Consider the following 16,759-nt stretch of genomic DNA (forward strand, 5'->3'; position numbering starts at 1 on the left):
TTATGACGTAAAGTCAGAATGACGTCACAAATGAGCAGGTCCAGAATGCTGATGCTACCATGGGAACCTGCTGAAACGGCCAGCTTATGACACTTCACTGCTGTACCCGTACTCGATGTAAACGAGTGCGGACAGCAAAACCCTTCGGTTTATATTTTTGTTTACGATGTCGATCATGTATTGACGCGGTCGGTTCCAAATGCATTCACGTGCTTCAAATACTCAATAACACCCGGACATTGGCCAACACATTATCTCATAACTCAAACACTCTAACATTTTCATCTCAAACATGTTTTTGTTCTATTTAGAATGCATGTGAACTTCAGGCCTGATTTGCTTGTTCAGAAAGAGTTCATGACATTATTATAAACGGTTAAAAATCCGAGAATAGATCTGTTTTAGAGGGTGTCCCCCAAGGATCTGTGCTTGGGACGTTATTAATTCTTGTCTAGATCTATATAAATGATCTTGTTGAAAATAATAGATTGTCATATAAGATTCTTTGCTGAAGACACTTAACTTTATGTCAGAATAGATCCTACCGAAGACGATAAGTGCTTTAATAAAGATTTAGAAATGATTTCTCAATGGGCAGTACGGTGGCAGGTCAAATTCAATCCATCTAAAACAAAAACCGTGCTGTTTAGTAAAAGGCGTTCCACAGAGACTAGTCCGAGATCATTTATGTAAAATATTCTTATATAAATGAAGTTTCTGAGCACAAACATTTAGGCCTCTGGTTTTAAAAAGACGCAAATTGCACTGCACAAATAAATTCTCTATTCGATAAAGTTTCACCAATGATAAATTGTTTAAGGAGTTACAAATATCGATTATCAAGAACAACATTATTTGTTATGTATAAATCCTTTATTTTGCGATTATTTCATTAATGTAGTTGTATATGGGATAGGTGTACAGTTAGCCAAGCATCAATGCTTGAAACATTGCAGCTTGATACACTAACAATAATATATAGGTCAACAAGGGGAACAAGTCATGATAAATTATATTCAGAAACCTTTAGTAAAAAGAAGAAGCATTCGGAAATTGACTCTATTCCATAAAATAATACATAACATAACCCCAGATTACTTAAACAATATCGTGCCAGAATCTGTCCTTGTTGCAAATCGATATAATTCATGAAACTCTTCAAATCTGCAAAAATCACAAGAAGAACGACTTCATATGCTAAATCTTTCTTATCATTGAACTTTGGAATTCTTCACCCGAAGATCTCAGTCTCATACAGTCACCAAGTGTATTCAAAAACAAAATTTCACCTTGTAATACTTCACTCGCTTTTGATATCAATATTGGAAACAGGTTCTGTCAGTTTAATCCACTGTAGACTCTGATTAGAATGCAGCCACTAAAAATGCCCATAAAGTAAGTAGATTTATCTAAGACATCCTACATTACCTTTTTGTATGTTCAAATTATGATGCCATGAGAAACAATTTAGTTTATTTCAAACATGGATAAAACATAAATGACGCTCTATATGGTAACTTAGAATTACCTAGACATTATCAAATCTGTACATACCATTATTACCATTTCAGGGAGATTTAAAATTGTCTTAAGTTTTCATCTGGCCCTTTGTAGAACTAAAAGGTTTTTTGTCTGTATGGATATTTATATTCATGTATAGTGTATGTTTATTGATATTAATGATATCTTGTACTTTTGTAACATTGTTATGAAATGTAAGTCGTATAAATATTGTTGAGTCTGGGTGGAGGGGGGAAAGGGATGGGTGGGTGGGGATGGGGCATTAATATAATCGTTTTGCTTGTTTGCCGATCCAGTTCTGAACAATATGTTAGAAATAAATGTGATTGAAACATATACCTGTTAACACGTTCATGTATGTGCTCGCTTACGTTTGCTATTTCCGTCAGGTGTACGATGACATAGTATAATGAAACACTCAAGAATCTAAATATAACTAATATATATATGTGTGTGTGTTTGTGTGTTTGTGTGTTTGTGTTTGTGTTTGTGTTTGTGTGTGTGTGTGTGTGTGTGTGTGTGTGTGTGTGTGTGTGTGTGTGTGTGTGTGTGTGTGTGTGTGTGTGTGTGTGTGTGTGTGTGTGTGTGTGTGTGTGTGTGTAATTTTCAGGTTGGGACAGGGAAGAGACTGCTCATTAAATCTGAAACCTGTGCAGCGATGATGTTCTTGTTGACTTTGTCTCAGAATAATATTCCAGATGTCTCGCTCAGTCTTCCTTGTCAGTTTCATCCCACTGGAGGACTGTTTATAAGATCAAACAATCACCTGTCACTGATACACAGCTATAGCCAGCTGACAGTTTTACATTACAATCATAATGGAGATGGGTTTCCAAACTGAAACCCACCTGATGATGATGATGATGATGACGATGATGATGATGATGATGATGATGATGATGACGATGACGACGACGACGATGACTTTTATAATTTGTCAATCATCATGCCGTAATGGTACAGTGTGTGAAGCCCATGTCTTGTGTCCCCAGATATTGCTGGAATATTGCTAAACGCTTCGTAAAACCAAACTCAGTAACTATACGTGTGTTCTATGAACTTAGCCGTCTTGACATTTCCGCTTGAGTTTTCGAAAACGTTTGTGGCAAGGGAGATTTCCAGACTGACATATCAGTGACCAAGATCCCGTCTGATGCAGTTTCCTTACTTTGTTTTGTACCATGTTATCATGTCTACTGCACCTTTTCTGACCTGAACCATTCATTATTGCTGTCAGTTACACTTGTTTCTCGATTTCTAAAAGTTACGATTTTTTAAAATTGATAGTACATATTTTTGTTGTAAAACTGTCTCCGACATGACAACTGAACAAAAATCATTTTGTTCAAGATCAATTCAAGCTATCAGCTGTCATCGATGAATGGTTGTGTTCAGCTGTCAGTCACCTGACATCCAAGCGCTTGTATGTCGTCATCAAGCAGTCGACCAATCAGATCGCGTCAATTGGTCTCCGAGGCTGGTCGCTTTTACAGTGATCTCTCTTGGCATTGTTCATAAACTGAGCTTACATGCCTAATTTGTCAGTACATTGAAGCAAGGGGGTTTAAAGTCTCATGCCGTTCTGATGAAAAGCCACTTGAACTGATCGTCACTGTTGATCACATCACTCAGAACAAGGTGAGAAAGATTTGAAGAGGAGCGAACGCGTGTTTCAACCTATCCGCACTTCAACAAGTATTGTTTATTCCACTAGCCAAAGTGACAGCCATGCTTCGCACAGAACCAGTATCTTGCGAGGTGACAAATTCGTCAGACTTTGCACCGTGTGCTGAAACAAGGAGAGAAAAGCCGTATTACGACGTCGTCAGCGGTGGCACATTGACGGCTCTAGAGGGACTCAAGTCCTTCTACTGTAGCCAAGGACACGTCCAGGGACAACAGGGTACCTACGGGCACCAGAGTCCGGACTCCGCCAGTCGGGATGACAACTCAGAGAGTCAGGACACAGACAGCTACTCACCCACAAGCTCCACCACCAACTACACGTCCCTTCAGCCGGCTCACTACGACCACTCCCCAGCGGCCCCACCCCAGTATGACGTTCCCCCACCCCACTATGACCACCCTAAGGCCCACTACGACCACGAGTCGTCTCGAGATTCCATGGTTCCCTATCATCCTTCTGAAAGTATTCCAGGACGTTACCCATACATGACACCATACCACCAGCCCTACTCGTCCACCGTGGAAAGTGGGGGACTTTATTCAAGGGTGGAGTCTCCGCCCCAAGAGCCCCTTACCCCTGAGTCTCCCAGTCTGATAGCCTCGACCCCCGGCGCACAATCTGGCAAGCCGTGCGTGTACCTGTGCAACCGAGAGATGTGGCTCAAGTTCAACGCTCACACCACGGAAATGATCATCACAAAGCAAGGAAGGTAAATGCACCCATATCGATTCCCAAACCCGATTAATGTCAAGCAGAAAATATATAATAATGTTTCAACGCCCTGTGCAGAGGTGTGTCCTATGAACTAGAATCTTCTACGCATTGAAGCTCCCAATTTCCACCGTCGCTGCATGACTGAAATACTGCCAGTGAGGCGCTACTTTTAACCCTCTTAAGTACGTCTTAATTTCAACTCTCTTCACTGTGTTGAATTTTTAACTGACTTCAGTACATTCTGATTTTAATGCATCTAGGTACCTTTGGATTCGACTCTCTTAAGTACCTTTTTTTCCTTTTTCATAAATGTGACAGTTTTATACTGAATCAGTGAATGTTTTCTTTCTAAATAATGCCGATGAAACGGTAACTTTTAATTTTTTCACGTTTCGATGACAACTCACTTAAGCAGCGTTTATATATATAAACACAATATACATTGGACATGCATACTACTGTGTGAATTGATGCGTGATGAAACTACATCTATTATAATTCATAAGCATGTTACTTTAGAAAGAAAATGTTCAATGTAACATTGTTTTATGGGAAAAGAAACCGCATATTTTACGGCTTAATGTACAGCGAGCAATTTACCCATTTTCGGAAAACATACTTAATGATTAATTCGCATGAAAGTAGGAAAAAATCATATAGATCGAATCGTAGCCGCACAATATATTTTGTGTTATAAATTCCACGCTTTCTTTCTTACCTAGAAATATTCTATTTAGAAAACTGCTTTCCGAATGTACTTACGCTTAAAATACATTATTATAACTATATGCGATAAATCCTTTTCGTTGGCAGATGAAATCTATTTAAAGACAATTTATTGACCACTCAGACATTTGAGATATATCTTTTTTATATAGCTTTACCACGCGATACAAGTGTATCAGCAAAAAACATTACCAGAAGATGTTGTTTTTTTGTGAAAACAACCGATTAAAAGATTTCTTATGATTCACCGACAGAACATGAAAGTAGTTGTTTTTAGAATTGTTGAATAATTCTTGTCAAAACAAAGACGTTAATCGCCCAGCACCGTTTGTGAAGACTTCTGATACATGTCCTCGTCGTGTCGCTTCATTGAAATATAGATTTTAAAACTTTAAAGTACATATCTTTAGCTTACGAAATAATGCTATTTATTATGCGGAAAATCCACTTTGTATTTTTTCGTACTTGTGAGCTTTTTAACAGTTGTCTAAAATTGTCCATGTCTATTTCAAGATTTGTCTGTTGCAGTAACCTCGGGCTGTCATTCATTGATACTATTGCACAAAATTAAAATACTTTATGCTTTCTATTTAAATGCGTTTACGAGTAGCAAATCATCAAAAATCTGTTGCTATTAATAAAGGTATATTTCTTTCATCACTAATATTTGCCCACGAGCGACGCTGTGCGCTCATGGAATGTTATTTCTATAATCTGTTGCGGCTAATAGGGCTTGAAATGTTTGTACACGATTTGGGAGAGGTGCAAGACGATGCCAATCTGTCTGTTGACTGACAATTAATGTATCTACCCGAAACTTCCTTTGTCGTGTGCCTTAAATAAACATTTCACCTATCGTAATTAAGATAAAAGAACGTTTAATTGGTTTCCTCGGGAGCTGGAGCTACCGGAATTGGCGGTACAGTTTTCTCAAGGCGTTGTATTTTCAAGGATTTTAGGAAGGTGTGAGCGCGCGGCCTTGATCTCAATTAATTGTTGGATTGTTGCATTTCTAATCAAACTATCAATCTGTATTTGTTTGAAATTGTCGCTTTTCAAGAAATCTCTTAGAAATACCCGTAAAATATTTAAGCTTCAATATAGTTGAAACAATAAAACAACCAGTTTTTTGTTGTAGGTATTAGATGACCGTTTTGTGTATTCATTTCAGTCCATTTCTGACATCCATCCAAAATATTATCCAAAATTTATTTAACGAGAAATTGTATATTTTATGTTTAAAATATTCTGTTCAACTGTAGTTAATGAACGGTCACCTGTTTCGAAATAATTTGTACACTGTCCGAATCTCACTGCTAGACACTTTTGTGTACCTGTGAACTGTTATTGTCCCGTAGGCGAATGTTCCCAACCCTTCAATACAGTCTGGCCGGTCTTGACCCATCTAAGCAGTACAACGTCTTCGTCGACATGATCCTCGGCGATCCCAATCACTGGAAATTTCAGAATGGTCGCTGGGTGGCTTGCGGACAAGCGGAACAACTATCAACAAGTAAGTTCCTTTAAATATTATTGCTTGTTTCTATTATTGGCGTACAATATAAAATTAAAAAAATATAAGTCAATTAAACATATTTTATCCTTTTTATGCTTTTATGTTGAAAGAACGTCATTTGCATTTTGCCGATAACACTACAGATCCATCGGGGGAAAACGTTCTTCTGGTAAGAACATTCTGTTTATGTCAACCACTGTAATTATTTGGTTACAAAGTAAATAGAATAATAAGATGAACTTCGAGTAACATCAAATATATAAGTGGTATTGTGCCATTTGATGATCAGGTCGTTTGCTATCAACGTAAAACTGAGCGCGATATTATTAAGAGTGAGTGAAAAGCAATTGAACCAAGGGCTCAGTACCCAAAACCTCACAAAAACAAACGTAAATAATCGTTGCTTTTAAAAGCATTTTCCTGCAGTCTGTGTCAGTTCGTCTTAAATGTTTCTACCAAATGATGACAATTTAATTATTACAATCTAATAAGTAATATGTTAGTAATATTAATGTGTATGTATAATTAGGTAGTTTCGCCCCGGGGGATAGAGTAACATGTAGAATTTTTTTCATGTTGAATTCAAGGCGAATTTTCAACAAGGAAATCTGTATTCTTTGAAGAATTCAAGAATAGGAAATTCCTTACAGTATCATTAGCTTGGGGTAAATGGAATTTTCTTTATTAAGTAGCTAGTTTCGTGGTCTTGGTTGTGTTCGCAGTTTGCCACGAGTCTCAGGAAGGGGTCCCCCGAGAGGTGGTTACCGCTGAGAAGCTTCCTTTTGGTAATTTGGTCCACCTCTCGACATGTAACAAAAGTTTAAGTTCTAATGTTTGTCGTACCTTTCGACCATTTCTGAAACGACACATCGTCTGCCAAAACATCTGACGACCACGGAGGAGAAACCCCGCAGTGAATGTTTTGGCAGACGACAATATGCCGGCCATGTTGTTTACACATTGAACAAAAGATAATAGGCACTGGGCATTGGTCTTCCTAGAAATGATCGTTAATTAGAGCTGGAATAATGCAGGTTATCTGACGTTCGTCATGCTTCCCCCAAGTACCCATTGTTCACTGGAGGGGATTAGTCACTCGCACAGCAATATTTCCTTAACTATACTCCGGTTCAATCTGTAGGTCACTTACCGCCAATTATCACTTCTATTAACCCTTTTGAACATATGACATTAACCCTCCGGGCGCACCTGCTGCCTGGGTTATACTATGTACATATATATAATCTAAAATATATATTGTCCTTATGTACTTAGCTAGCATAAAACGAAAATACATGTATGGCGTTTGATCAAGGTAACATAGCTGAATATTTGTAACCTTAAGTTTAGTCGTTTGAATTAATACTTGATATTATAGATCCGTTCCAATTACTGTTACACTGGTAGCTTAATTAAGATGGAGTTGCTTCAAAAGGTATAAGAGATCCACTCCTTCAAACAGAGATATTGTAAGATTCGGATTTGCATAACCTTGCCGTCAGCGTATCGTAACAATTGTCATATAATGATTAGACCATGGTAATGTGCTAATTAGGAGAGTGAGGTAATATAGCCTCTTAACATGAAGGCCGCTTTGCATCTGACGGTGCCGTGGAGTTGATTTGTGCGAGGTTGTGAGAGCAGAGCTATATTTGAAATTAATAAGGAAAGGGCTGCAATTAATGATTTGTTATTAGCGCACTGATTATGGTATCCGGCGGGATGTGAGAACGCTAGACGGAGCTGTTTTTGTCACTGTCGTAGTGTTCATGTGGTAATGACTTGTTTGATGGGCTTTCTAGAAGTTGGTAAGTCAAAAATGAAACACAGCTATATGGATAACAACTTCTTGTTTATCACGTAGAGAGGCGTTTCAGTGTAGATGCTTATATGGTTATCAAACTAAAAGCTATGCAATAACCAGTATGTTGTCTGCCATAAAACTGTATGTTTCCTTTTTTGGTAATGACGTGAATGACAATTTGACAACTGTGTGACGAAACAAGCCATTATCCAATAGCTTACCTTCATGTAAACACCTTAAGTTTCTGTGACAACTGGAATGGAAATGGAAAAAAATATTACCCGTTACCATGGTTAATAGTCAAAACATATTATTAGTCACACGGTGTTTGGAAAGGGTATGCGGGACTGTAAGACACTTCTGTATTTACAGAGTGTGACGAATTTATTACCTTTAAGATCTTTTAATTTAGCTCATCTTTAAACAACAACATCTAGCCATAAGTTTTCCCGAAAGGTCATAAAGGGAGATTATTTGGGATAGTTTCATTTGTTTATGATAAAAAAACCCATCGAATGTTTTGTTAAAGTGAATTATTGGGGGATATATTCATTGATGCAAATAGAAATTATGGCAACGATTTACGTACTCTGTTTATACGCATAACTGTACACGCCATCCCAAGCGTTTGGAAGCGATCAGCCTTTTTGGCACCCACCTTCCTTCTAAGGTCAAGGTCATTCGTACAATTTGGCGATTAAACAACCGGAATTCGACAAATTTATGTTAAGGGTAATAAGAAACTATGTAGTCGGATTACCCTCGAGAGAAGCATACAGCTTATAATATATTCACTCTTCTTGACATTTAGATGGGTCCTGCTATTTTAGAAGTTATGACGATCACAATGGTCAGATATAAGGACGGAAATGAAGACATGTATTATACAAATTATTATATATGCTGTTGAGAAGCAACCAGTTTTCTTGTTGCTAGGTAACCCGCTTATTTCATTACTGGGTACACCTTCCTTGTTGAAAGTGTTATCAACAACAGAACAGGTGTTCGCTTAGGTTATTCAGTAATCAGGGAGTGACTATAAATTATGGATAAGGGGTATTATGATTATTATTAATAATATTGATTTTGCCGACTTCAAACTTTATCCTACAACAATCATGTTTCACTTGTACACCTCCTCATAATAAACCCTTTTGCAAGGAAATGAGTCATATTTTATCCCCAATTACTGTATGTCATACATTTGCTCATCTCCGTACTCTCTCCCTCACAACTCCCCTACCTCCCCTACCCCCACCCCACCCCCGATTTCCCGCCCACTCCAATAATAGCTATCAGGCCTCAGTTGAGTATAAATAATTATATTTGATGTGCATTTTGAATCAACGTAGACTAATGACGTTTAAGTTAAATAGAAACAGATCTTTCTCTCTTTGTGAAAAAATAACAGACATTTAGAAAATAAAACGCCAGCGTTAGCCTGTAACTAGTCAAACAGACTTAACTGTGCTAAAGGCAACGTGACAGTTACAATTATAGGTATAGATCATTGATTACTTCGGATGGCCAGGGTGAGCATGTCCTATCATGTCAGGGGCATTTGTCACCCACGCATATGCGCAAAGAAGTCCTTTTATTGTTTTAAAACAATTATCCAAGTTTCAATTGTGTAATGATGAATTATCTCCCTTTCAGCTGGCCGCGTGTACCTCCACCCCGACTCCCCTAACAGAGGCTCTCATTGGATGAAACAGGACATTGTGTTCGGGAAACTTAAACTGACCAATAACAAAAATACGGACCAGTCACACGTAAGTAATGTCATATACTACTTTCTGATTTCGCTATTGACCTATTGGATCAGTGATGCGGTTTGAATGAATTCACTGAAACATATTTTGAGTGTTTTATGATGAAGCAATGCACGGGAACATGCTTAGTATACACGGTTAGTTGCGTATACACGTTGTATACGAATGATGTTTTGCGCCGCTCTTAGAAATAAACAAACACTGGATGTACAGTTACTGTCCTCACCTGGGGACACGGACCCCGGGACTTCGCTTCCATTATGAAACAGCCTCCACCGTCTCACATGTTAATCAAAATAAGCGTTTCAGATACATGAATCATTATTTCAATATGAGTGTCTGTTATATTCTCGTGATATTTGACTAAAGCGATTCTTGTTTACAGATTGTGTTAAATTCCATGCACAAGTATCAACCTCGTCTTCATGTCATCGAAGTAGGCGCATGCGCACCTGGAGAGCAGAAAACGTTACTGACACACAGCTTCCCGGAAACGCAGTTCATCTCCGTTACTGCCTATCAGAACACAGACGTAAGTTTATCTCATCTGTAGGTCAAATATTGGTTGAAAATCCGACTGTAAAACCAAAAGTCCTAACTGCAGTGAGGGACCATAATGTAACTTAATGTGCTTTACAGATTGTACTGATCGGTGTTTTTTTTGTTTTATCAGATCACTCAACTCAAGATTGACCACAATCCGTTTGCAAAAGGATTCCGGGATAATTATGACAGGTACGTTTCCGTGGATACATTCTGAAATTTTGAGTTTAACCCCAACTGATCCAGAGAGGAGTGTTCACAGATCGTCGTCATGTTACAGGAATATTGCTGAGTGCGGCGTCCAACAACAAACAACCAGATCCATTGTGTTCCTCCAAATACTAAACTTGATTTTGGTCCGTCATTCTACTAATATTTGCTTTAATTTCAGCTCGGCCATGTTCCGATCCACCGAAAGGACGCCATCACCCCCTTCAAGAGATTCATACGCCGCCAAAGACAATACTTCCATCCCTTTTCCTCTTGGATATATGGTGGGTCAGCCCCCAACTCCATATGGAAGCAACTCCCAGCGGCCATATTCCTCGTACACTGGACAGCCCTACTCAACAGCGCCACCTGCCGTGTACGGAAGAAATCAGCATATTCCTGACTACAGTGTTTATCAGTACCGTGAGAGCAATAACGTCCAGCCAGAATATCAGCCTCAAGGGTTCCTTCAGCATAACGAGGCATGCGCAAAGAACGGCGATAGATATGTACCTAATCCCTACGTCCTGAGCGGCCTTGGCGGTGGAAACAGTATGTATCCTGGACCAGCTCTACTGCAGTCTCTGGACACTCCGTCAGTGGACCACGACATCGTCAACCCGTCCAAGAGAAAACGCGTGAATGATTCAGACGACATGCCGCTTCATTCTCGACCAAGGCATGATTACAACTTGGAAGACGAGGAACGCATCCCTTCTAGCACCGTAGCTTTATATGACAACAGAGATATGACGTCCTATAAATCTGGGGAGATAAACTATGCACTTCACACCCAACATAGTAACTATGCTGAATTAACCCCCTTGAAAACGGAAGCGTCGCCTTACGGTATTCCAGTTCCGGAAAGCCCGTACTATTAGGTGCCAGTTTTGCTGTTACAGGTTTTATTGTTATGGAATGCGTCTAACGATGCTGAATGTTTTCTTGCTTGCTGTTTCATGCGGATATTACTTCAGGAATCGCTACGTAGAACTGCAGAATGTGATGTAATTGTATATATGCCGAGAGTGACTTGTCGTCAAAGACACTTGTGTTGTTCGCTGTTGTGAATCTGAATGGCACTGGCGAATGATTGGTAATGTATATTTACGCCACAGAACATTTCACTGTTTAATTTGGAAGTAATATTGAAACAGCGACGGATCCAACGGTGAACTGCTCTGACGCACTGGAGCTGAGTGGTTGTCGGAAAAATTGTTGTATTTTGAACTTGTTGCATTATCTGGCCGCTGTGTTTGTTGTGTGAGTGAGTGAACGTATCTTAACATAATTATATCAGTAAACATGGAAAAAAGCGATTTTTTTGTCTTACGTTTTTCTTTTCAATTTGATATGTTTGAATCCCCTTATTGACTCTCAGACAATCTTACACCAAGCCTTGTTGGGCCTCGGTGCAGGCAATCTTAGACCACGAATTGTTGACTCTCGGTGCAGGCATTGGAGAAAACGGCATGCAAAATGAAAGAATTTTTGTAGTAGTCAGACTTAGTACATTGGTAAAACCGATTCCAAATTTGTCGCCATACTTAAATTCGGCTATTGGATTCTAATATCATCTTGATCTGTTTAATCTATTTCAGCTGTATTTCAATAACATTTTCGCAAAGCATTCATCACATGATATGACTTGTTGCTTTTGGTTGCCTGTCTTCTCTCATACAGCATATCAATATTATATCATCTGGCAATGCAACCTAAATACAGATGTCAGTTTGACGTTGCGTTGCATCGAGTAACGCATTTACCAATTTAAGTATGTGACATTTCCACACATTCCATCTTTAGACGACAGGTATGTCAGAGCAGGAGTGTAAATAGACCATTTCTTCTTATTTATCAATGTTTTAAGGTGATCAGCATTTCACAGGAAAAAATCCACGTGAACTAGTGGATTAACTTTCATGCACTCCTTTGTATTAAATGGCAATGCAGTTAAGAAATACTGTTCGCTCTGCAGTTCGCCCATGTATAATGTAATAAAATGCACCTTTGCACTGAACTATTATAGTTTACGTACGGTTACAATGTACGTGGTGGGAGAGCGAACTGTGTTTCTTTTCAAAGAGAAGGTGTCGGTGACTTGGATAACAATCCTCGTCCAGGGCTTACTTACGTGCTCTTCTAGTGACGTGTCTAACCGCTACAGCCTGCCATGAAAGCGAAATTTTGAGAAACAGTTTGAAGATGGCTTACTTTCGGGTTAAACATCCTCTTTATATTATGTCTGTTATTATCATATATTATGATATCATATTAATATAGCGCACATGTCCACGCAACTAGTGCTTGCTCAAGGCGCTACATCTGTGATTATCGTAGTCATTTGGCGGAGGATGAAGTTGCACTTCAGCTACCGACGTAATTTTAGAACAGTAAATCCAAATAATATTGAATAGTCACGCGACATTCCACGGATGCATTGTGAGACAGTGGACATGAGATTAGTGCAGCTGAGACATTTATCCGTCGTAAAAAGGTTAAAGGTAATGGATCCACCAGTGATATTATCCTGTGTGAGACTGTGCGAGGCGACAACTGACATGCATCATGACGTCGGCTACGTTTGGTTACGTTCATGGCATAGTGAGGTGAATACATTGCGGCGTGATACAAAATAAGTGTACTTTTCGCCCTTAATCTACTGCTTGACAAGTATTAGATGAACCACAACCTGACAAATGACCCCAAATTTGCATATATGGGAACGCCCTCCAGAACATTCCATTTGAAACAAGAGGGAAACAGGTCGTTTAAATATTGACAAGTTCAATTTCCTCGTGCGTAACGTTTCGTGATGGTGTTTTGCTGAACCAACTCGTTCTACGAGTGACGTGTAACAGTAGCGGTATTGATATACACGCCAAGGTCACCATGTACTGCACGTGCTTAATCGCCAATCTACTTGTAGTAACCAAGTGTATTCGCCCAGGTTACTTGCCCCGCTTGTCACGAACGCGACAAGACAAGACAAGACAAGACAAGACAAGACAAGACAATCGTTTATTGTATTTTATTGTACAACGTTGTGATACATGTTGTAGGGATATACATTAGGACATGGCTAACTGTAAGTGCTCGTTCCGACGAATAAATGCATACTTAACATAGACAGCTAGGTTACGATGGGTGGATTCATTATTTGTTGTTAATATACTAGTAAAGGCTGTCAATGATGGTTTCCATAGATAATATTCTGGGGTATACTTGTAACGTAAATCTTCATAAAACGGACAATCAAGGGTAAAATGTACTTCATCTTCAACTGAAGAATTGCATAAAGGACAAATTCTTTCAGATTTTGGGTTGGACAGTTTTCTACCTTTATTTACCATTAAGTCCAACAAGCCTGCCAGTATTTTGCAAATATGTTTCTATTACAGTTAAAAGTTAGTGTAGACAAATACAAATCAGGTTGTATTAGAGTTTTAAATGTTCTATATAATTCATAACGAGAGCTACCTTCTAGAGTGAAATGCCATTATTGATAAAACATATTTATCGCTCGATCACGAAATTCTTTTAAAAACAAAGACATCCCCAGCACCCTGGCTTATCCATGCCAGACCATGAGAAAACAGAAGATTTCTTATATGTGATGCCAAAGATGTTTTACCCATATTATCTAGATGAACCATCATATTATACGATATTTTTGGTAGACGACTTTCAGGCATTATCAGAATTTTAAACCAGTGTTTAAGGCATCGTATGTATGAATTAATACACATGGGGTGTCTCCCGCATTCACATTAAACCATACGATTTGGAGAGGCGGGTCCAACACATATAAACATTTTGCAAGCCGAAAGATGTAATCTCTCCAAGTAATCGCAGGGTTGAAATCCCCACACATCCGATCCAAATAATAAAATGGGTTGTACCTGGGCATTTAATATTTTGAAAAATATTTTTGGAGTAAACGTTTCACAATCCTTGGAGACAGATAAAATTGAAATTGTAGCTTTCTTTGCACGTCAAACCAAGTCATGGACACAACATTTTAATTCATCGTATGCGAAAAGATTATTCCCAGATATTTGTATTGATTGACAACAGCAACATGTTTTCCGTGAAAAACACATTTCTCTTTGGATGCTACAGCACCACCCCTTCTAAATATGACTATGTAAGTTTTGTCTAAATTAACAGATCGTTTCCAGTTTGCAGAATAACTTTCAAGAATATTTAGTTGATTTTGCAAAACAGTAATAGTTTCGGATATCAAGATAACATCGTCTGCAAATAGAAGTATAAACAGTTCTTTCATATCTGGAAACATCTGCACACCATGTTTGTCATTTTGCATAACATCGTAATAAAATTCGTTAATGGAAAACGAGAACAAAATCTGACTTACAATGCATCCTTGCCGTAGTCCCAATGGACAGTCAAAATAATCTGTTATATCAGAGCCACATCGCACACAGGATTTTACATCTGAATACATTGCTTTTAACATGCTATACATTTCCCCACCTAACCCGGCATTACGTAAGCAATACTATAGTTTCTTTCTATCTACAGAAGCGAAAGCTTTCTTAAAATCGACAAAAGCTACGTACATTTTCTGAATCAGTGCAAACAAAGTAAAAATATAATCAGTTGAGGAGTGTTGCTTACGAAACCCAGCTTGAGTCTCAGGAATCGTGTCCCCTATAATTATCGAGATTATTAAAGTCACCTTTCTTGTGAATTGGGACAATAATAGAAGACGACCAACTGCGGGAAAATACTCCTTTTCCGAACAAACTATTAAAGGCATGTTTAACAGTTTGTACCAATACATAATACAGCGTTTTTTATGCAAAGATATACATGGGATATCTCTCGTGACTGGGAGTACACAGTTTAACACCGAGATAATGTTTACAGGCTAGGGTATGAACTGTTTCAATAGTTGAATTATTGTCACAGTCTAGACCCCATACGTCTGCTCCATAAAGCAAAATAGGCATTACCTTAGTGTCAATAATTCTGAAGAAGGTGAATGCATTAGAGTTAGAGTGCAGATTCTTCGATACCATGCTAACAGAGACAGCATTATCAACCCAGCATCTAGCTGCTTTGAAACCTCCTACGTCACCTTAACGAGTTCTACAAACAGATTCACGGACTCTCCATGAGTTCCCTCTGTCTCCCCTCATAACAGAGATGACGCTCCTCGAAGAATCAGCCCTCTCAACTGCCCCGTTCCAACCTCTCTGTTGGTACTGCAGCGTTGACGGCGGCCATCTGCTACAAGATTTCAAGGCCCAGCATCTTAGAATCAAGTTTACCGTGGAACCAGAGACCGACCACCAACACCTTTAATAGATGTCTCCCTGCAATCCACAGACCATGGATTCAAGACCTCCGTCTACAGCAAGCCCACACACACCGACCAGTACATCCACTACAACTCCTGTCATCACCCCTGGATCAAGCAAGTCATCGTAGCCACCCTCACCAAACGTGCCAAGTCCATCTGCCACCCAGACGCCCTCAGCCACGAACTATGACATCTCAAGGACACATTCAGGCCTCTCAACGGATACCCTGTGTATCTTATCACCAAGACCATCACCTACCCTGCACACCGTCCAGTCATTTTCGTGTATCACTTGCCTCTTCTGCAGTTGTTTTAGTGTATCACTGGCCTCTTCATGTTTGTTTTATATTCCATCAAGTCAAATAACATGCTGTTTTAGTGCATTACTGGCCTGATGTTTGTGTTATATTTCCAATCCTCAAAGTTGTTATATATACCCCCTTGGTGCTGCCTACTATTCACCTGATGAAGGAGCAAGCACACGCACCGAAACGTCATGCTATTCACAATAAAGAGGTTGGCATCCTTATCTTTCGTTTCCCAGATCTCGTGATTTTACAGATATCAGACTCTTGCCCAGTCATATCAAGGTATATCATTATTAACCCATTTAAGCATAGGGTCTTAGATTTCAGTGAAATTTTGTGAGCTGGTTTCTTTTGGCAAGCAATGAAAGGAATGAGGTGTCACTTTACAAGCATATGTTTTTTCCATACTTTTTTTTTACACTGCAAAAAGTGCGTCCCCAAAATGGGACACTATGCAGATGGGTTAGTTTGAATCAGGGAATTTATTATGGTCAGGTAGAGGAAATCAACCTCTTAAGTCTTACAATTTACTCTTTCCATTTGAAAGCTTTCCTGGAATAAAAAGGAACTGGCTCTTATATGAATCAATGTGTGTTAACAAATTGAAGCCTTAACATTTCATGGGCTTT

The 16,759-nt window shown here is 39.0% G+C and overlaps 2 protein-coding genes across 2 annotated transcripts; both read left to right on the forward strand.

Moving 5' to 3' along the window:
• Positions 1-3,249: 3,249 nt before the first annotated feature.
• On the forward strand, positions 3,250-3,921 carry LOC137278726 (T-box brain protein 1-like). Its single transcript, XM_067811240.1, has one exon. The coding sequence runs from the start codon at positions 3,250-3,252 to the stop codon at positions 3,919-3,921; it is 672 nt and encodes a 223-aa protein (XP_067667341.1).
• Positions 3,922-6,010: 2,089 nt separating this feature from the next.
• LOC137278727 (T-box brain protein 1-like) lies at positions 6,011-10,500 on the forward strand. Its single transcript, XM_067811241.1, has 4 exons — positions 6,011-6,161; positions 9,625-9,740; positions 10,126-10,272; positions 10,414-10,500. Exons 1-4 carry the CDS (start codon positions 6,011-6,013, stop codon positions 10,498-10,500), a joined length of 501 nt encoding a protein of 166 aa, XP_067667342.1.
• Positions 10,501-16,759: the final 6,259 nt, after the last annotated feature.

Source organism: Haliotis asinina, chromosome 3, assembly GCF_037392515.1.
Source record: "Haliotis asinina isolate JCU_RB_2024 chromosome 3, JCU_Hal_asi_v2, whole genome shotgun sequence".
NCBI lineage: Eukaryota > Metazoa > Mollusca > Gastropoda > Lepetellida > Haliotidae > Haliotis > Haliotis asinina.